Source organism: Malania oleifera, chromosome 2 (genome assembly GCF_029873635.1).
Source record: "Malania oleifera isolate guangnan ecotype guangnan chromosome 2, ASM2987363v1, whole genome shotgun sequence".
NCBI lineage: Eukaryota > Viridiplantae > Streptophyta > Magnoliopsida > Santalales > Ximeniaceae > Malania > Malania oleifera.
Genome location: NC_080418.1, coordinates 37,920,797 through 37,943,650, shown reverse-complemented (window position 1 = coordinate 37,943,650; position 22,854 = coordinate 37,920,797). Strand labels below are relative to the sequence as shown.

The window sequence follows — 22,854 nt, the reverse complement described above, 5'->3', positions numbered from 1 at the left end:
TTGCTATAATATGTATAATTGAATATCTGTAATACTGTAAAATCTATAATAAACTCATGCCACACATTTAGGTAATCAAACTCTCATGCTCAATTTCCGTAATTCTGCTGTAAAAATAATATTCATGTTATTCTAAAAAAATAATCTGATATGCATGCTTATAAATACTCATTCATAATTTTCTGTTATACATATAAAAATCTCTAGCATAGTATATTTCCCTTACTTAAACTCTAGAAAACCCTACTGTACTCTAGCTTTATACCCACAGGGTTCCCTGTTCAACATCCTGAAAACATCATCCCGTAAAACAAAATATTAGAATTTCATTACATACTACATTTCCTATAATTGTGGGAAAGGTAAAAGTTGGATAAAATACCTTACCCTAAAATTGGGATGAATTTCAAACCATCTCCACCAACGATCAGCTCTAGCAGACTTACAGAGAACTTCTCCAGGAGCGTCGTGGTGGCCTCAGATCTTCAATCCGGCGAGAAATGGAGCGGGGATCGAAGAGAGAAGGGGAGGGGAACGTTTTAGAGAGAGAGAGAGAGAGAGGACAATTTCTGCACGGAATTTTTGTCAAAATCCAGTTTTAGAAGTACTTATAGGCTCGGATTCGTCGACGAGACATGTCACCTCGTCGACGAGCCCTGAAGAAAGTTCGTCGATGAACTTGCAGTCATCCTCGACGAATTTCAGAGTTCCAAAAACCCCCCTCTCAGTATCTTCTCGTCGACGAATCCCCTATGCTCGTCGACGAGGCCCTAATTAATTCCTCGAGTTATTACAGTGTTAATGGGATGGATTGGTTTTGAAAACGAGGCCCATTTTGAGTTTTGAAAACTATTTAATGGGCTAGATTGGTTTTGAAAACAAAGCCCAGTTTGAGTTAGTTCTTTTAAAAAAAAAAACGGGTTGTGGGTCAAATTTTGAAATGACCAAGTTTAACTTTTAAAAATGGGCTTGAGTTAGTTCTTCAAAAAAAAAAAAAAAGGTTGGGGTAAAGTTTTAAAAACTGGGTGGGTTGGGCTTTATTTAAAGGGTTACGAGTTAAATTTAAAAGGAGTTGGGCTGGTTTAGGGTATTTGGGTTAGTTTTCAAAAAAGACTGGGCTCGGGGCATTTAAAATTGGGCTCAAGGCTTCAAAAGATGTAAAAGGGCTTCAGAGGGGGGTGAGTTTTTAGATGGTCTTGGTCTGGTTGCATTTTAAAAAAAAAACGGGCTTGGGGATGAGTCTTCAAATGCAGTGGTCTGAACCTAAGTTTGGGTTTGGGTTTGGGTCCTAGGGATTCAAGTTCGGGCCTGAGTTTGATTTGAAATGGGCTTAAACCTGGATTTGGGTTCGGCTTAAGTGGGTATCAAAGAAATAGAACCCGAGTTCAGGTTCGGGCCAAACCTGAGTTCAAGTTCAAGTGAGGACCTAAACACTAAGAGGGTACCTGCACTCGCGGTTCACATATAGCACAATTTAAGACAGTAAGCATTTACGCATGTATTTTACCTCGGATCCTTCCCCTCCTTCGGTCTTCTTCTCCAGTGGGTGTGCCTGTCTGTGCTTGCTTGATCTAGTACTTTGTGTGGTATGCCCTGAGTGACTGATTTCCTACTCCTTTGCTCTCAGCTTTTTCAGAATTTCTCTACTTTCTCCTGCAATCCTCCAATTCTTTCTCTGCTTCTCTCTTTCTCTGTTTCTCTGTTTCTCTGCTTCTCTGCTCTCTGCAATTTGGCAGAGTTTCTTCTAATAGTTCTCAATTTGCAGAGAGAACCTCTCTCTTCTAATTCTCTCTTTTCTCAATTTCTATAGTGTTGTTATGCTTTCTAATGGTGTCTGCTACAGTGTGAGCCTCCCTATTTATAAGGAGGCTTGAGGGTCCAATTGGCGCCAAAAGCACCTTCCTCTAACTGAATTCCCTTGAGCTGGCAGGGAATAATTCCTTTTAACTAATTGCACATGTGAGTTCATTTTTATTTTCTTTTATTTTTGAATTTCTGTTACTAACTAACGGTGCTATTTCTCTCTTCCAAGTAGGTAACTTGAGGAACACCTCTAATTTGGCCAAGTGGCAACCTAAGAGTGGAGGGCTTGTATTTTTTTACTTTCTTATAATTTTTGTGCATTTTTTGTATGTTGATGTACCCCCCCCCCCCCCCCAAAAAAAAAAAAATCCCCTTGTACTGCAACTATTGTTTGTAACATCCCTTGTATACAATACATTTTATTTCCCTGTGCTTTCATAAAATAACCAACTATTATAGCATATTCTAATTACAATATACTACTATCATTATTTGGTAATGACTACATGTTTGTTCTTTAAGAGTAGACATTAGTGTGTAGTCAACAACCAAATTGTTTGAGCATTTTTTTTTTTTTTTATGTAGTGAGATTGAGCTACCATCAAACAATTATAATTTCATATGATTTTAATCTGTTTATTTTAAAACCGACGTCAATCATATCTTTAGCATAAAAACAAATAATGACATCTTTACAACTAAAGAATATATTATACATGACTCACTTATTGTAAAATCGTAAGACAAATTACATCACTAAACTTTTGATATCATTATTTAAGAGTTTGCTTTATGTCATATAAGATACTAGTTAACGAGCACAAATTGTGCTCATTTGAGTATCATAAATCCTTCTAGTTAATTCATAGACATTTCCTCTCATAATTCACCATGATTGCCACTTTGAAATCTTGGTCTATTTCAAGCTTGTAAAATTGAAACCATTACTAGTTAGATTCTAATAGAAGTCATTCTAGACTTCTAGTGGAGCATAAGTATAAACGAGGTATACTCCTTTTTATGTGAGTCTTGTGATTACCAATCTAACTTTACAGTTTTTATTAGCTGCATCAATTTTTTTCTTTCTTTTGAATACTCATTTAGATTATATTGGTTTAAACTTTGATGAAAAATTTACTTATTTCCATTTTATTCATAAGTATCAATATACTCTTTTTTATGTGAATCTTGTGATTACCAATGTGACTTAACAGTTTTTATTAGTCACATCAAATTCTTTCTTGTTGGGAAAAAATTTATATACGAACAATTCCCACAAGTAAATCAATGGAGTAATGTAAATGATAAATGAAAAAAATAAGACACAATAAATTTAACGTGATTCCCTCAAATATTGAGGTACATCCACGGGGCACGGCGATCCAAATCCACTATCACCACATATGTTGTACAAAGTGGATACAAAAGGCATAAGCCTTACAAATACACAAGAGTATATAAACAAATATAGCAAGATGGAAATACCTCACCAAATATTATGAACAAAGCTCAGAGTTCCCTAAAAAACCAACCAAAAATAATACATACAGGAAAATACTAATATGTTGTAAATAATAAACAGCTTGAGTTGCAGGAGTGACCGACGGAGCTGCTGTAGAAAATGGAGAGGACGACTGGCGCTGATGCTGGCTGCAGGCAGAGGGAGCTCGTATTGAAAATCAGAGTGGAATGGCAGCAAGCATGAAAAATGGAGATAAGAGAAAAAAAGGGAGATGAAGGGGCAGCTATTGTTCTTGCACCTGAGACCTTGGTTTTCCATTCAAAAAGCATGCTGCAGCACTTTATTTTTTTTTTTTCTGGGAAGCCAACAAACATTAGAGAAACCATTTTCCAATTGTTGGGCCCCACAAGGAGGGAAACCCAACATTTCTTTCTTTCTTTTGAATGCTCATTTACATCCTATTGGTTTAAACTTTGATGAAAGGTTTACTTCTTTCTTTTTTATATGAGCAGTCTTGCTCATTATTGAATCTATTTCATCATTCATAACTTCTCAGTGTTAAAGAATTGATCTAGTGATACTATAACCTTATTGAAGGTTCTAGAATCGAATTGAACTACATGTTGATAGGAAACTCATTACGAACTTGTTGCTTGCAATATCTTCAATAATGAATTGCTCTTCCAATGCACCCAAAAGTTCAAGTTCATTTGCAGCAACCTAGTAATAATAACTGTCAAAAATACCCACAGGATTTAGCTCAAGTGGCCAGACATGGGCGTGCCACAGTCTCTTGGTAATAAAAAGTCTTACTTCGATTGGCATGAGAAGTTTCTACTAACCTGACATCCTCGGGAGGCAACGCTCTGTGTCCAGTTTAGTGTCATCCAAAAAGTCATAAGAGTTCATTCGAGGGTCTAAAATTCCAAGTTACTAAAATAAAAAAGCATTGTCAAAAAGATTACTTGTTAGGCTCATTTGGTTAACTCACTAAATGATTGGGTCGACCAAACTGGGACTATTATCTAGACTTTTTCTATATAAATTTAAAGTGCCTAAAATTAGTTTTGAAGCTCAAATCAGATGGATAGGTCCAACCCTTTCAAACTAAACCAGTCACTTCACTGCCAATTCGACTAAGACCAGGAAAATCGAAAATCATGCAAGTCGGAGTTAACCTAGCCAAACTCAAGTGACCCGACCTAACTTGACACCTCCCTCCTCATAAGAAAGAAAAAACCCCAAGCTTTTTAAATAAATCAGATTCTCTCCTCACTCAAATTCTCTGTATCAACTCTTCTAACCTTAATCAAATCCTCTCATGCTATTATTTAATATTTGTCTTATGATATTAATCTCATCATTCACACACCCCCACATGTAGAATAGCACCATTGGGAACCAATTTATATATATATATATATATATTAGATGAAATTTAGCCTTGAATTTTTTTCTTTTATCATTTAATTTTTATTTTACAAGTAAAAAAGGGGGAAAAAAATAAACAAGAACAAATTCCTCATTTCAGTGCGAAAAAAAATAGTAAAATATTAAGTGCCAACTGTATTTTCCTCTATACACGCACATCTAGACTAATATCACCATTCGATTTGACCAATTCGACTAATAAAGTTGCCTTACTGGATTGGTCACCAATTCAGTTTAAAAAATATATTAAAAAAACATTACCAAACACCTCAAAATATGCCCTAATTAATATTCTCACTACAATCACGGTCCGGCCAGTTTGACCCGCCAGTTCATGTGAAATGATAGTATGATACTATGCACCATCTCACTTAATTGTACTCATAAGAGATTATTTGCCTCCGAAGCCAAATACCTTGCGCAACTTAAGTTTCATTTCTTTTCCATTGCAGGACAACTGCCATTACATATATCGAAGAAAAAAAAAAAACCTTCGACAATTTGTGCCAGCAACCTTGACCAATGAACTCTCTCTCTTCTTTTCTTTTCTTTTCTTTTCTTTTTTTCCTTTTTTCCAAGTTTCGACCTTCCTCCAGAATTGAAACTCACATAACCCAGATAATCAACATCAATCCCACTTGCTGGGTATCCAAAACATGGACTATACAGAGCTCAGTAAACAACCATGGCCCATACATGGAACTTGATGCTCAAGCTTTGGTTGCTCTTATAAACTGCTCACACATGCTTGTGGCGGCTGCTGCTGCTTTAGAGGCAAAGGGTTGAGACGATCTCTTCTAGACATTCTTGGTCTGGGGAATATATACCATCTCTTCTAGATATATCACACTTCAATAACAGTGGCGCAGATACTTCAAGGAACTCCGGCGGAGAAGCATTCTCACAAAATTTGACTACAGCAAAATTAAAAGAAAAGAAATCTTACATCATAAATTGTAACCAAAAACAGGTAACATAAAACAGTATAAAAAAAATGCACAACCTTGGAAGACCCTATAGAGCTTTGCAACAAGTAGAGATGAGCAGAAAGGAAGTTACTTGACATGGTCCCGGAAGCAATCCAACAATCTGACAACACTTTCTTCAAATTTATGATCTTCCCTGTCTGACTTGTCCCCGACAACATAATCCTTTGAGGCAATCCACTGATTTAAAATACTGATAATTCTTTTAAGCTGCTGCAGTAAAGGACAACAAGGAAGCTGAAGGAGGCACAAATCAATATAAGATATAGGCCCACAAAGAGTTGATGGGGTACATTAGATTTCTACAACCAAATGAATTAGGCATTAGACTGACACATTATCCAATTGAAATAAGAGGATACAGATGTATTTCTAGCATTTAGTTTTGCGCCAGAAGTGGTCAAGCTTTCATGTTCTTCATTGGAGTAACCTAATTGTTGGTTGAGAAGGTCATCTTCAATCAATTCTGATTTGCTTACTAGAACCAACACATACTGATGCAAACTTGATGGGCTCATCTTGCATTCATCAACTTGGACTAGTACCCTCGCCATAATGCTCCAAATTGCACTGCGTGCTTCTAAATCATCTGAAGAAAAAGGCAGTACATCAAGAAGACCCTGCAGGAAAGCCACATCTGGATGGACTGAACGTCAACTTCAATTCTCAAGGAAATTTGGTGATGAATGATGATAGATCCTAATAACAGAATACCACACAAACTTTCCAGATAAGAAGCCAAAATGTTTACCCTGTGATATATCAGATACCAGATCAGCCGCGTCGATAAGAATATTTGCAATTAAAACTGCAGCAGTAACACAAGAGTTGGCAACCTGCAGGGAACAAAAAAAAAGTCACTTGAAATGCTTACAATACTATGTTCATGATTTCATTATCATAATTGTCATTATCATCATAATGGATCAATGAAACAATCTTCAACAGTAGGCAAAAAATGTACCACTTTCTAGTCTTCCACATGGAGCTGTTGCAATTTTAAAACTTCCAAACTTGTGTCCACACTCAACATACATAATATGTGTGTGTGTGTGTGTACATAAATTTTCATATCAGATTTTTGGTTACAAGATAGATTAATTAGAGGGGGCTTTCCCAAGGTGCTGGAAATCCACACCACCTAGGAAAATCACTGAACAGGCACTTAGGTCAGCTGCGGATACCAAACAACGTCTTGACACCCAAACAATTCTTCAGCCAATACACGACATACCCACACACACGCGCGCGCACGCACACACACATTGTGTGGGCACTTGCACCTACATGTGCATGCTCACTAGCTGCAGGCATCCAATTCGTGTGCCCCGCAACTTTCTATAGCGCCATGGGTTATGAACATAAATGCATGTGCAAATAAGAAGGTAGTTATGAGTGGTTATGGGCAGGAGTGAGTTCTATTAATTTACACATAGAATCATACAATTCTCAATTCAAATAGTACGATTCATATTGAGAAAAGGATAAATTGTTCAAATCACATGGGAGAAACACAAAACTCTGTGAATTGAGGTGAATCATACGATTCACCTAGTGAATCAATGAATCGTATCAAGTTGAAGATTTGGATCTGACTCCTCTAAAACCTAACTTAAAAGAGGAGCTTTTTTTACAATTCGTACCCAACTCCTCCAAAACCTAACTTAAAAAAGTCTCATAAACTTGTTTTTTTTTTTTTTTGAAAACGGCCTTCTATTTGCTATTTGCTGGGTTCTTCCTCCAAGAGAGAAGAAAGAACTCTGTTGGCTTTCTCAATCTGCACCTTTCTTTTCTGTCATTGGTTAAGATTAGAAGAAAACCAAGGTTAGACAAGGGAACCAGTTTTGAGAAGAAAACCAAAGTCAACTAGGTGGGTGAGCTTTCGGTTGGCACATTGCCTTCTCCACTCTCCAGATTTTAAGATCTGATCTTTATTAGTTTTTATATTTTAATAATTTTTTATTTTTATTTATTTTCTCTTGTTATAGTTGTTGGAGAAATCCCATGCATTAAAAATGACTACTTTTCTATTAAACACCATAAAGTTCAAACTTTTTTTTTTTGCTTTTTATTGATTCATTCCCTTAAAAACCATAAAATTCAATTTTTCATTAATTTTCCTCGATTCCTCTCATTATTATTTTTTTTAAAGAAAGCATACACATGATTTTTTTTTTTTTTTTTGAAACATGTAAACTTACGCATAAAGCTTAAATTTTTTTAAAAAAAAGTATGGGTCTTATTTTTTTAGTGTATCTTGAACTCTCTTAGACTCAGTGCACTAGTTTTGAGTTACATAACACGTGTTAAGAGTTCCATGCAAACTAGCTTTACTAGATACTTGATAGAGGTGGAATGGTCTGATCATGAAATATCTTGATTATACGGGTGAAGGGCCTTCCAGACATCCATTGTGGAAAGAACTGCCAGAAATTAAAGACAATTGGATGATTCGTGGGTCATCGAGGGTGATTTCAGAAGTGGGTCACTGCAGCCTCATTAGAAGATGAGCTGTGGGCTTGGAAATGGATCAGATCAAATACAGAAGGAAGAAGATTCTCTCCCTCACCCCCCTTGCTATTTTTTGGGTGGTGTGGAGAGAGAGGAATAGAAGAGCCTTCAAGGAACTATTTCTCCTATTCAGTCTGTCATGGACCAGTGGATGGCCATGATCTCTAGCTGGCATTATGGGCTAGTTGGAAGGGACCCCTTTGTAATCCTCATTTATATGGCTAGTTGTCCCTTTTTGTATCAATATATGTTTGACTTAAATAGATCATGGTAGGATTTGGACCCACAAAACTTGCTTCCAAGGCAAAGTACCACTCCAATTATCAACATGGTTGATCCATATTTGTTAAAATTTCGATGTATTTTATTTTACTCGTGCATATATGCAAGTCATTTGGAATCAGTTTTTTAAACTTTGCACCGAACCTTATAATTCAATTCGATTCTTGATTCGTGAATTGCGGTTTCGGTTCACAACTCGAATCTCGATTTGACAACTATGAATTTGCCTATTATTTAAAAATATTGTTTTAAATATTAAATTGTGATGAGTTCTTTTGAATTTTATGTGTAAAAAAGGCAGATCGAAACTGCATCTTTCTTATATCATATATATACACACACACACACACAGATATATATATATACATACATATATATATATATATATATATATATATAGAGAGAGAGAGAGAGAGAGAGAATTTCAGCAGCTTACAGACCTCAACCTTATCAGGGAATCTGACCAATTCATAAACCATTATAAAGAGTTCTTTTTTTGAACAGATTTCTTTTGAATATTCATCAATCACAGAAAGAGCTTCAATTGCGCGAAGAATCAACTCAAGAACAGCATACCTGTAAAACAGAATATCAAACATCAAAATATTTACAATCATTGCCTCACAGTGGATTGACTTGGGAGAGTTAAGCATGTGTAGACCACATCCAGTAAAGCCTTGTAAAAATTGTAAAAATTACAAGAAAATCAGGGTATTCTTAACTTCATTGACAGGAAATAAGTACTCATGGCTTAAGAAGATAATTTATAATTGCAGTAACTGCAAAAAAACATCCAGATTAAAAAACAGGTCAAGTCTGGCCTGGTGACATATGTGGAATGGACACCTTAGTGTTTGTGTTGACATCAGCTGGGGTGTTGATGTGATTATTCCAGCTCTATTTAACATCATACACGAAACAACAATAGTAGGGGTTGTAACTCCTAGACTCATTATTCAGATTCCAGATAACTAGAATTCTGATAACTAGTTTCCTGGTGCAGATATTGACAGAAATTGATTGAGACTTTTGTATGGGCTCATGAGCGCACACCTTTGGCAAATTTGCATGGTTGGACAATAACCAGTGGATCTTTGACTCAAACACTCCTTGAATACTCTCAAACATTTCTCTACGCATCTTTGACACACTTTAAGCACTGTGCATGGCAAATTATAATTAAAATTCCATTTTCTTTCATTCATAACAATAGTTATAACAATAATTTATGTAAAATTATTATAAACTGACTACATTCAAAATAGAAAGAGGAGATATTTTAAGAATCTCTTTGGATATAGAGTGTTTTATAAATGTTACAAACCTAATATTACATATAATATATTTGTATATAAACCTGATATATTTGGAACCACCTCTCCAAATGAGGAGATAAGGCTACACACATCATACCCTACTAAGAGCCCAAATATGGCAATAGAAATTTTTGATGAGGAAGAAGGAGGTTAGAAGGAAGAAAAGTCACAAGATGTCCTTCAAAATAGGAGAAGAAATACAAAATAAAACATAGTAGTCAAGCAAAGCCCCTCCAAACATATTAGTCAAGCAAAGCCCCTCCAATATCATTGCATATCTACCGACGACAGTCCTCAATAGCTACCAAATGAAGAAAACCAAAAAATGAGGCAAGAAAAATAACTCTACCACATACCAAATCAAGGGATTCTTCAACCTTTTATAAATCCGAACATTCTGCTCCAGCCAAACACACCAACAACTGCCAACAAAGCACATTTCCAAAGAAGCCTCCTTTCCTTACGCCTACCAAAAGCCACAAATTTCTAAAGAAAAAATCCCAACAAAGAAAGGCAGCGCACAACTCTCATCAAGAATACAAAACAATCTATTCCTCAGGTTTTAAAAGGCAAAAACATAACAAAGGCATTTTACCGTTGAGTCATAAGCCTTTTGGGAATTCAATTTTTTATTTAAAAAATCATTATACATACTAAAAATAATATGGATTTTATTAAACAGTGGAAATAAAACCTGTTATGTAAACTTTACCACTAAAAACAGCTTAAGAGAGTCTAAATTTAGGAAATCAAGCTGCCCAGGGGGGTACTTCCCTGTGCATAACATGGCCATTGCCACATGCCCGTCCAATGAGCATAAATATTGTACTACTGTGGTTGCTTTCCGGTTAAAAAAAGCCTTTCTGTAATTAAAAAGACCGAAAAAATACACGAACAAAACCAAGTCTTAAGTCCCTCACGAGGTGGGGTCAGCTATATGAATCCTTTTCCGCCAATTTATGCAATCATGGACCATTTCTTTTGACAGATTCAGGGCTATTAAATCCTTACTATCTCATTCCAAGTTATTTTAGGTCTACCCCTACTCCTTCTACTGCCCCCCACAATAATTAACTCACTCTTCCTTACTAACACACTAAGTGACCTACATTGCAAGGAAAGGGGGCTGCGTTAGGTAGCTGACAGCCATCGTAAACTTACCGAAAAAGACCAAAAAAATATAAAGAAAAAAAAATAGTGCTGACTCCCTTGTCTAAGATAACTCCCAAATGCAATTAAAGATAATCTTTTAGTCATTGCCACTTGCTGAAGTGAAAGGGAAGTCACTGACAGAGAGAGGCATCCAGAATGTGAAGATCTGAATCAGGCCCTTGACACAGGGCTAGACAGAATGTCAAGATGAGAGAGAGAGAGAGAGAGAGAGAGAGAGTCACAAAAACAAAATCGTCAATCTTGATCAGCCAGAGAGGGACGACAGCCTAGTCATCACATTGTTGTCGCTGCAGAAGATTGACTGAGGGTGTTTGCCCGAGGGGAGAGGTTGTCAAGGGAGGTGGGGCAGCTCATGCACTGAAGGTTACACAAATGAACAATAGAACAAGGCCTTCTGTGCTCTAATTGTTTAACTTCTAATTTCTTTTGTATTTTTTATATTACAAAAATAAGTTAATGAGGATCCACATACCCATATGCCTTATGGTTTGAGGTGTCAAATGTGCACTTTTTGGCCTGAGGCATACACCCAACTCCCAAAAGCAATTGCCATTTAGGAGTTAACATTTCATAAATGCCTTGGGGCATTTTTGGCTCAAAATGCATCAAGATGTGCGTCTTAGAAACACCTTTTAAAACACTGATTCCTTATATATTTTCATTTATTGTTGTCTCTAAGCCATGTTGTGTCGTATATTTTTCAAAATTGCTGCATCCACATGCCTATACCCGTGTAATCATGCCTGCGTCTTTGCTCGTGGGGTTAAATGAACCAACATCAAATGCCAATAGAAGCTGCTGAAACCTCCTAAATATTTTTATTACAAAACATTTTCTCAAGTCTTACAGAATCACATAATGATAAACAAAAGCAGGACATTCCTATATAGGACAGTAAGTGCCAAATCGCTAGAGAGGCTGATGTGTGATTTCCTTTGGTCGGGTTGCAGTAAGGGTAGGAGAGACATCTAGTCAGTTGGGAAGTGGTTAGCAGACCAAGTCTGATAGGGGTTTGGGCATCGGGAATGTGGTATCCAAAAACATCTCCCTAATAGGCAAATGGGTTTGGAAGTTCCCTCTGGAAGTAGACTCCCTATGGCATAAGGTCATTCAGGGCAAGTATGGGATAAAATGGAACAGGTGGGAGAGGAGAGGTAGTGGCATTACCTCTCGTGTGTCCAAGGAAATTCGTGTCCCAAGTAGCTTATCTTTTCTTTCCTCTTATTTGGTTTAAAGTGGTAATGGCAAATAAGTTCGCTTTGGGAGGACGTATGGATGAGGGAGTCTTCGTTGGAGTTGAAATTTCCTCGTTTATTCAAGCTTTCTGTGCTTCATAATGCTCTCATCAGCTCCTTCTTTTCTTCATAGTGTTTCTTGGGATTTCCATTTCTTTAGAAATCTCAATGAAAGAGATCAAAGAGTTCATCATCCTTGGTTCTTTATTGGACCAACATGATCCTACCATTCATGAGGAAGGAAGAGATCACTCGAGTACATTCACTTCTCTATATCCTTTCTAACTCACCCTCCCCCAACCTTTTCACTTGGAACTCTAGGAAGGTTCAAACTTTTGGTTGGATCGTAATCCTGGAAAGGATAACACAGAATTTTCTTTAGATGAAAAGGCCCAACATAGCTCTCATTCCTAACATGTGCTTCATGTGTTATGCAAGCAATGAAACAAATGTGCATCTTTTTGTGCATAGCAGGGTAGCATCAGAGCTTGGGAATGCCCTTTTTCTCTTTTGTGGGTTGCGGGGCGGGGGGGGTTTGGGGTAGTGGGTGGCCCCGAAAAAGGTGGCAGACTAGTTACTGGTCAATTTCTGGGGTTTTGGAAAGAATAGAAATGGAAGACCTCTTTGGTTTGTGGCTGTCTTCGTCATCCTTTGGATACTGGATTGAGAGGAATGCTAGGATTTTTAGAAGTCGCTCAACCTGTCCATGGTTACTTTGTGATAAAGTGACTTTCCCTTGCATCACTTTAGGTGCACTCTCTTGGCCTTTTAGGGGATTGCCGCTGCCCGACCTCACGAGAGATTGGAGGCTAGCACTCTTGTAATTAATACTTGTATTTTTGTTCCTGGTTCCTTTAGTAACTTATAGGTTTTTTGTATCTTTTGTTATCCAGGGAGGACCCCTTGTCCTCTATTTTTGTGCTTTGTTTATTGCTTTAATAAAATTGTCTTTTACCCAAACAAAATGACATATAGGACATTAAGATGTGGTGAAAACAAAAAGGCTACGGAATTTCCAAGTTTAAAAAAAAAAAAAAAAAAAGACAGCTTCAAGTCCAACAGATTAAATGTCAGAAATAGTTTAACCTAGTATCATTAATTTACCAGCAACAAATAACATTAGCATATCCAGGCCAGCTGGTCCAAAATAACATGGACAATCTATCAAGGAAAAAACAAAGATTTGATTTCTGTGAAGGGAAAAAAGAAACAAAAAGAGACCATAAATTGTGAAATTTTTGCATCCTTGTTCTCCAACCCATGTCCACACTGAACATACAATTCCAATGGAACTAGATCAAAGTTGTCCCTGATTAATGGGTTGTCAGTTGTCACAAACATAAAAAAGTATAATATGCTAATATGAGAAAAATTATATATATTTACCTAAAAAACTGAAAATTACAAATGCCACATCTTTCAGTGTCGCAGCAACAGTTAGCCCCTTCTTCTTACAAAGTGCTCTAACTGGACTTTTGGAAGTTTATCACAATATGCATTTCACTTAAAACACACACACACACACACACACACACCCGAGAATGCATTAAACTCATTGATTTCCAGAAACTATTATGTGCTCCAATTGAATTGATTCAGGAATTGGATCGTTGGAGTTGGTGTGTTATTATCCTAAGGTATATATTTCTAGCGCAGGTTTTCTTTCAGGAGCATGGCAAAGAGGCAATTTTCCAAAGTTCAAAGCGATAAATATACTTCAAGAAGACAAGTCACAGTATAATAGCTGTTGAGGCTTGAAGTACATTGTTGGCCCACAACCTGACAGCTCAAGCTTTTAGGTAAAGTGGTAGCCTAACACAGTATCAGAGGTATGGTTACTGGGAGGTCTTGGGTTCTAGTCTTGTTGCCCAGTTCATCGCTTGTTTGTTAAGAACTATCTTATTTCCCTGTAAAGGGTGTTGTTTATCTTTGTTTATCTCTGCACATGCAATTGGGCTGCATTTGTAGGGGAGTATTAAGGCTTGATACATTGCTGGCCCACAACCTAACAGCTTATACTTTTAGGCAAAGTGAGAATCTAATAATGGAAATGCAGAAATTTCTACAATTTCTACATGCATACAGCGAAGAACCCCTTCCATCAAAATAATAATAATATCATTATGCTCAGTCCACAAACAAGTTTGCAGATACTTGGACCGAGGAAGTATTAGAGAAACACGTCAATGTTTTGCCTGCTTGACCATGTGAGTTCACTAAAGATCTAAATTATTTTGCAATTGTTAAGCAACCACTTTACCTAAAAGCTTAAGCTGCTAGGTTATGGGCCAACAATGTATATCAAGCCTTAACACTAACAAACAATGAATAACACTCATATTGAATGATAATTTTTTAACAAACTTATGTGAAACGAGGACAAGAACTAGAACCCCGGACCTCCTGGCAAGGGTTTGATACCATGTTAAGCAACCACTTTACCTAAAAGCTTAAGCTGTTAGTTTGTGGGCCAACATTGTATATCAAGCCTTGACAGAAATATGTACTGGGATATTAGTTTAATGTTTACAGTTCTACTAATTTTTTTGCCAGTGGGTGGAAAACTTTGCCCGTCCCATGAGGCTATGACATGGTTTGGAGTTTGGAAATTCAGATACCAACTGAGCTACAGATCATTCATAGCATTTTTCTTGTCGCAGTATTTAATGATGATCTGATACTGGGATGCTACAACAATCATGTGCATTTTATTAGAGGATTAACCAAAAAGTAAATCAGCATGTAGTTGCCACTGTATCAGAGGTGGAAAACTTGGAAAAGTAGAACTGTAAATGCCATAAATGCCGGTTTAAGAAACTATCTGAAAAGAAAAACTTCAACACCTCAGCATTTGAGAAATATGCTTCAAGCATGAAAAGTCCACGTATTATAGTTGAAAAAAAAAATGGAAAAGAAAAAGAAACTGTCTGATCCGCTCAGCCCATGTGCCCCATAAGAGGGGTGGGTGTAAAGGTTTTGGGAAGCAATAACAACAAACAAAACCAAATAACATGAAATATGATGTAGAAAGTCCTCCATTAACAGTTAAAATGTGAACAATTTAGCATAAAGCATTATAAAATATTTCACAATGCCAAGAAACAAAATTTACAAAATAAAGGCAAAATGAATCATACCGTTCAGGTATTCTTTCGTTCATCAATTTGCTCATCTCAAATGACAAGAGATTTATCAAGAGATCCAGAAAACCCAACTTCATCATGGTTGCAAGAAGAGTGGACTTAACTTCCTGTTGACTTTCTATGATGGCTAGCACCAGTCCAATGCTCTGTTTTTCCAAAAAAAATAATAATAATAATAATCTTTAGATTATGACAAAGGCAATCAATCTTTAAGCTTCCTTCTTCTTCAGGAAGAAATTAAGAACACAATAAATGGAATTTTACTGAATCAATGACCATGCATTAGTAAGGCATGTACGTAATGATGAGGTAAAATCTTCCCAATGATCTATTGAAAAGACTAATTTTCAATCATATAAGATTTTAAACTTCCCTAATTTAAGGTGGGTAATGGAACAACTTCATGCGAGATGCTGGTTTTATTAATGAGGTTAAGAGACTCACTCTTCCCCCCTGGGGAGGCTCAAGAACATTCCCAGGATATATTGTGGAAAACAAGGAGGATCATCATGCTCAATCACTTACCATTCAAAAGCAGGAGAGTACTTCTTGTCTAATTGTCAAGCAGCGGGCTAGTTTTGGCAATATTACACCAACTACTACTTCTGTTCCTGACCTGCTGACGGAAGACCGCAGCTAAGGTTATTTGTACAACAAGACTACTTTGGGCATAGGCTAACGAAGTACTAGTTTAATTTGAGAAATATGCTCGTTATACGAATCCTAGCTCTTTAGAGGTTATTTTGTAAATATTTGGTTTGCTTTTAAAATGTAGGACGTATAAGCATTTTGCATGTGTAAGAAATTCTTCTTCTCCTCCTCTCCATCTCCCCACCCCTGTTCTACGTCACCCAAAAACCTAAAAATTACCACAAATAGAAAGGCCCCGATGAGTGCTCATGATAAAATAAGATGCTCAAATCCTAGTGTTTGTTTACTATCTTTTGGGTTGAGCTTCACAAGCTCCTGTCTATTGCCCAAATGAATTGAAAGGGGTATAAAAGTTGGTGGTTGTTTCCAAGGCTATATACTTTCTTATATTTTTTCTTCTTTCTCCTATACATGGGCTAACCTATGGCAATTTCATCTACTTCCATCATAGTTGTTTTAATGGTGAGGATAATAACACCAGACAAAACTCAGTAGATTAAACTGAAAAGGTTTAGCAATTATTAATCGTTATTCGAGTGCACATGCTCAGGCAACTGCTACACCTTTAGCTCTCTTCTTTTTAAGTCATTTAACACATTTTTAATTTTTCTTCTTTAAATCATTGTTCCCTCTTCATTTACTAATTATGGAGAGGAAGAGGAAGATGGAAGAATTTTTTCTGTTTTAACTTTTTTTTTTGGAAATAAAAAAATGGAGTTTCAGATGGTTAACAGTTTTGGAAGCACTGGATTGCACAAGGTCAGGGGGTGCAGGGCATAAAGAACATAGGCTAAGTAGTAAGGTAAGACATAACCAATAGTTAAAATATGAAATCACCTTGAAAAAAATATGAAAAATGACCAACCATGAAATATGCATGGGCGTCGCCAATTGAGGAAAAATGTATTAAAAAATTAAGTGTGGTTCAAATAAGAATGTTAAGATGGATTAATGACTATGTAACAAAGGGGTAGGACCCAATGCACGCGAGAGAAGATAAGGGTCACAAAACTTGCACCAATCCAAATCAAGACAGGAGAAAGTGAAATGAGCGCGTGCAGGAGAGGCTAGAGGTAGCACCAATTGAAGTAAATGACTTGATTGCAGTGGAAAGTGTTGCTAGGACAAGGAAGACCAAGGAGATCTTTGCTTGAGGCCATCAAAAAGGATTTAGTAAATTTTAATTTAATAGAAGCAATGTTTGAACAAGCGATGACCAAGAAAACCAATAAATTTGAAGTTGTTTCACCAATTATCAACATGACCAACCACCTCTCCATCAAGATGATATCAAGTTCCATTGTTTTGGGCACTGGGGGAAAGACTCTTCATTGAGAAATACTTGTGTGTGTGTTGGGGGGGGGGGGTTTCTTTCACCCTAGCAATGGTGATTCTCTAATTGGTGCACTTCATTAGTTATTGCATAAACAAGCTGATACTCTAATTGGAAGTTTATAAGTTATTGCATTGACAGTCCATAAGCAAGCCACAAATAAAATCTGTTTCTATCTGGACACTTGTTTCACGAAAAACTTTCTAGTAATTACTATTGCAACATAGCAAAGGTAGAATTGCTTTTTCAAAAGGCAAAAGGAAAGAACTCGCGCTTCAGGGCACCTAGGAGATGCAACATTGCAACCCAAGTAAAACCATGGAAATTACAAAGAAATTGTATCAACAAATCTATGAGAGGGTGGATGGCATACATTAACAAAATGCTGCCCATTGAACCAAAAATACTAGGTTTTTAAGCCATCTGTTGTCTAAAATTGTGGGAGAAGATTCTATGCCTTCAAAAGCGCTGCGATTTCTTTCTATCCAAATGATCCAGAAAGTGGACACAAGGATCAGCTCCAAAATATTTTCTTTACCCATGTTAATGCACCTACAAGCTCAACTTTTTCCTGAAAATATAATCTGCTCCCACTCAGAAAAATCCCACCAGAGACGAGGCAACATCCCAAATATTCCTCTGGACTAATCACAGGGCAATTTATCAATTTCCTTTTCCATGAGGCTTCCCAAGCTAAAGAAGAAAAAGGGCAAGTTTGATAGGAGCACTTGTCATTCAAATGGCTTTCCAGGATAAGTACTCTTCCTCTCGGGCATTCCAGACCCAAAAGAAACATTTTACATCACAGCATCATTTTCATCTTTCAATGCCCCTTCCTTAAATTATCTGCAGAGAGAATAGCCTCCCATAAAGCTTCACAAGTGGAGGATGCAACCTTCTTAGGAGCTTTAGCTCTTCAAACAGCCTTCTACAGGAAAGGATTTCTAGAACCACCACACATCGGAAAATAATAGCTTTCCACTGAAAGGCTTTTTTTCTGCCAAGCCAACCAAGAAATCCTCCAAAAATAGTAACCATATCCTATACAGATTCTGCAGTAAGGAATCAAATTCATCCAGATCCTAATCCTAAACATACAACAACAACAAACCTTAAGTCCCACTAGATGGAGTCAATTACATAATCCTTTTCCGCCAATTCATCCGATCAAGAGCATTTTCCTCTATTAGATTACGGGCTATTAAATCCTTCTTCATTACCTCATTCCAAGTTATTTTGGGCCTACCCCTACCCCTTTTCATGTAAAACACAATAATTAACTCACTCCTCCTTACAGGTGCTCTACTACGCCTACGTTTCAAATGCCCAAACCCATCTAAGATGCCCCTCCCTTATCTTGTTTTCAACCGGTGCTATGCCTAAATTATTACGTATATGTTCATTTCTTACTTTATCTTTTAATGTTAGACCACTCATCCACCTTAACATTCACATCTCAGCAACTTTTTATTTTTTGTACATGTTGTTTCTTTGTTGCCCAAAATTATGAACCATAAATCATAGCTGGCCTTATAGCCGTCTTATAAAACTTTTCTTTTAATTTAAAGGGTATTCTACAATCACACAACACACCTGATGCGCTACTCCATTTTACCCAACCTACTTTAATTCTATGTACTACATCTTCAATTTCCCCTTCAGCTTACATAATAGATCCAAGATATCTAAATCTATTAGTGATATTAATCTCTTGATTATTAAGCCTAATCTTCTCTCTATTGCTACTCCTTACATTACTAAAATTATATTTCATATATTCTATCTTATCCCTACTTATCCTGCACCCTTTAGACTCTAATGTGGCTCTACAAAGTTCTAGCTTAGATTCCACTCTACTCCTACTATCATCAATCAACACGATATCATCTGCAAACAACATACACCAAGGGATCTCATTTTGGATATTCTCAATTAGTTCATCAATTACTAAAGTAAAAAGATAAGGACTCAAAATAGAACCATGTTGTATGTACACCTATTGTGATTGGAAAATCTCTAGATTCACCTCCTACAGTCCTAATGTTAGTCACTACTCTATCATACCTATCCTTAATGACCTCCATATATCTACTACAAACTCCCTTCTTTTCTAAGACCCACCAAAGAACTTCCCTAGGTACTCTATCAAAAGCTTTCTCTAGGTCAATAAAACCCATATGCAAGTCCCTCTTTTTTTCCCTAAACTTTTCCATTAAACTTCGTAAAAGATAAATAACTTCTGTTGTTGATCTCCCAGGCATAAAGCCAAATTAATTTTCTAAAATCTTCATTTCTAATATTATTCTTTGTTCAATTATCCTTTCCCATAATTCCATTGTATGACTTATAATCTTAATTCCACGATAGTTATTATAGTTTTGACTATCGCCTTTGTTTTTGTACATAGATACTAATGTACGTTTTCTCCATTCTTTTGGTATTTTCTTAGTTTTTATAATAGTGTTGACTTGATTAGTTAACCAAACAATTCCTCATCTCCTAAACATTTCCAAATTTCAATTGGTATTTTATCTAGCCCTATACATTTCCCACTTTTTATATTTTTTAATGCCATCTCAACTTCAAGGACCCTAATTTTGCGAACAAATCTTCTGTTTTTAGTCTTCTCCTCATTTGTCACTTCCAAGTTCAATCTTTCATTTTAATTTTAATTAAATAACTTATCAAAGTATCTCCGCCACCTATTTCATGTCTTCTTCTCTAATTAATACATTATCATTCTTGTCCTTTATACATTTTACATCACCTAAATCTTTGCATCTTCTTTCACTAGCTCTAACAAGTTTATAAATGTCGTATTTTCCTTCTTTTGTATCTAGTTTAGTACATAAAGTATCATAAGCTCTACGTTTAGCTTCACTAATAGTCTTTTTGCATTTTTTCTTGCTTCTTTATATTTTTCAAGATTTTCTATATTTCTACAATTTTGCCATATTTTATACCAATTTATTTTTGTCTTAACAGCTTTTTGGACTTATTGATCCGAGCATCTTCCTTTGGACTCACCTAAAACCTCTTTTGCTATCCTTAAGATAGAATTTGCCATTCTATTCTAAATAGTATTTGAATCAACCTCATCTCCTACTGTCCAATCACACTCTTCATTCATTTAATCTTTAAATTTTACTATATTATCTCCCTTCAAGTTCCACCATCTAGTTCTTTTGCATTGATTTATGCTGCTCCTCATCCATTTTTTAATATGTATATCTAATACTAAGACTCTATGTTGTGTAGCTAAACTTTCACCTGAAATAACTTTACAACTGTTACACAATAGACAATCCCCGTTCTTAGTTAAGAAAAAATCTATTTGGCTTTTACTATACCCATTCTTGAAGGTTATTAAGCGTTCTTCTCAATTTATAAAGCAAGTATTCAATATAACCAAGTTGTAAGACATGGCAAGATCTAAGATTGTATCACCGGCCTCATTTTTATCTCTATACACATGGCCTCCATGTATCCTCTCATATCCTATATTATCCTTTCCAATGTGACCATTCGAATCAGCTCCCATGAATGTCTTTCCAAACAAATGTTTTCTTCATAAAATACTATCCATATCTTCCCAAATTTGTCTTTTAAGATTTTCTGCTAATCCTATTTGGGATGCATATGCACTAATGACATTCACTATCTCCAAGCCTAAAGCTATCCTAATTTTAATGATTCTATCCCCTATTCTTTTAAGATCTACTACGTTATCTTTTAGGTCTTTGTCTACAATAATAACCCCCCCCCCCCCCCCCCCCCCCCCCCCCCAATTTTTATGTTTCTCTACACTAGTGTACCAAAGTTTAAATCCTAATTTTTCAATTTCTATAGCTTTCTCTCCTACCCATTTCGTCTCTAGTTTCCTATGCTAACTTATTAATCCTCTCCCCTTTATATTTGCCTAGTCTATTCTCTTGACCTAGGTGAATTTGATAAGAATTCATGATAATAAGATCTAAGAAAATTATACCTTGGCTGTCAGCTACCAAACACAACCCTGCTCCTTTATCTAGGCTTGGAACCGACTATGTGTACAAAGAATTTGTGTTACACAGGGGAAGCACACGTTTGCGTTTTTTTTTTTCTTTTCATATGAACAATTTTCTAAACATCCCCCCTAAAAAAAGTTCCAAACACCTCATTTTCCCCAAGCAAAATAGTGTCAGCAACTACTGCATTTCTGTCCTTGGCTAAACTAAATAAAGAAGGGAAAGAATCCTTTTAACACTGCATTGCAAAGCCAAACATCCAGCCAAAATCTAATTCTTATTCCCATAGTGCACAACAACCCCAAATCCCCAATGAACATAGCACCTTTTTTCTATCATGATCATGATTCTTTTCCACAGACCAAATCCATGAGAAAAATACCAATGTTTCGTAAACCAGTCCCCCACCCCCACCCTCCCTCTCCGCGCACATGCCATGCAGTTGCCTGCCCATACCTGGTGATAACCAACTTCCAAAACCCATCACTTTTACCAGCATACTCCAGAGCCACTTGCCAAGAAGAACCTGGTCAAACACTGCAGCTTTCTAAGGCCCAGACCCCCTGGTCAAACTGGAGAACAGACATTGTTCTGGCTCCATCATGGTACTTGCTCTCTTAGTTACTGCCCCACAAAAAAATCTCTTTGAATCTTATCCAACTTGTTAGCAGCAGCAAAAGCTGGAATAGTAAACAATGACATAAATAAGTAGGAAGGTTAGCCAGTGTTCTCTTGATTAAAGTGATTCTACCACACTCCAATGGATAGAGCTTTCAACATCCTGCAAGCTTGTGTTCAAACCTTTCAATCGCACCGTGGTGCGAAAGCAGTTTGGATTTAAAGGTAGCATCGAAAAGGAGGCCCAGAATACAAGGTTGGAAGATTACTAACATTACCTCAAGGTTTCCAGCCAACAATATCAAATCTCCATCATTTCCCATGGGATGATTGGGATGATTTCACTCTTTTTCACATTCACCCTAAGGCCTGAGGAAGCTTCAAGCAACAAAGAACATAAGTTTAAGTGTCGGAGTTAACCCTTCCTAGCTTCGCAAAATATGATAGTGCCATCTACAGAAGGAGAATATGAGCACCTCCAAATCCAAATAGGTTCGCAGACCCACTTGAAACCTCTCAGAAAACCATGCTCAATTATTCTTTTAATCATATGGAAGCAAGTAGGGGCACAATACATCTCTTTGTTTAAGCGCTCTAGAACTATTAAAAACGCCTTTGGGAGCACCCTAGATGATAATGGAGAAGCATACTGTGGAAACAATGGTTTTAAAACTCAAAGGGTGCCCAGTGAAGTTATTGGGTTGGTCAACTGGTTGAACTGGCGGGTCAACCTAGCATTTGAACCAGTAACACACATATATAATACTATTTATAAATTATGATAGTTAATTAAAAGTAAATAATCAATAACAAATGTTAAACAATTCTTTTAGCATTTTTCCTATTAATAAAATATTGTTGAAATTTATTTTTATTAAAATTATTCAAATATAGTAAAAAAAT

General features: G+C 36.5%; 1 protein-coding gene across 6 annotated transcripts in view; it reads right to left on the bottom strand.

Moving 5' to 3' along the window:
• Positions 1 to 4,915: 4,915 nt before the first annotated feature.
• Positions 4,916 to 22,854, bottom strand: part of LOC131149283 (uncharacterized) — a 28,904-nt gene continuing 10,965 nt past the window's right edge. For 3 of the 6 annotated variants that reach the window (XM_058099599.1, XM_058099597.1, XM_058099602.1), the window contains exons 6-11: positions 15,337 to 15,488; positions 8,916 to 9,051; positions 6,434 to 6,518; positions 6,045 to 6,319; positions 5,756 to 5,895; positions 4,916 to 5,610 (exon numbers count right to left, since the gene is read on the bottom strand). In XM_058099599.1, coding sequence (XP_057955582.1) covers positions 5,598 to 5,610; positions 5,756 to 5,895; positions 6,045 to 6,319; positions 6,434 to 6,518; positions 8,916 to 9,051; positions 15,337 to 15,488 — 801 coding nt within the window. In that variant the 3' untranslated portion in view covers positions 4,916 to 5,597. The remainder of the gene's footprint in view (positions 5,611 to 5,755; positions 5,896 to 6,044; positions 6,320 to 6,433; positions 6,519 to 8,915; positions 9,052 to 15,336; positions 15,489 to 22,854) is intronic. The other 3 variants (XM_058099598.1, XM_058099600.1, XM_058099601.1) reach the window with 3 other exon arrangements.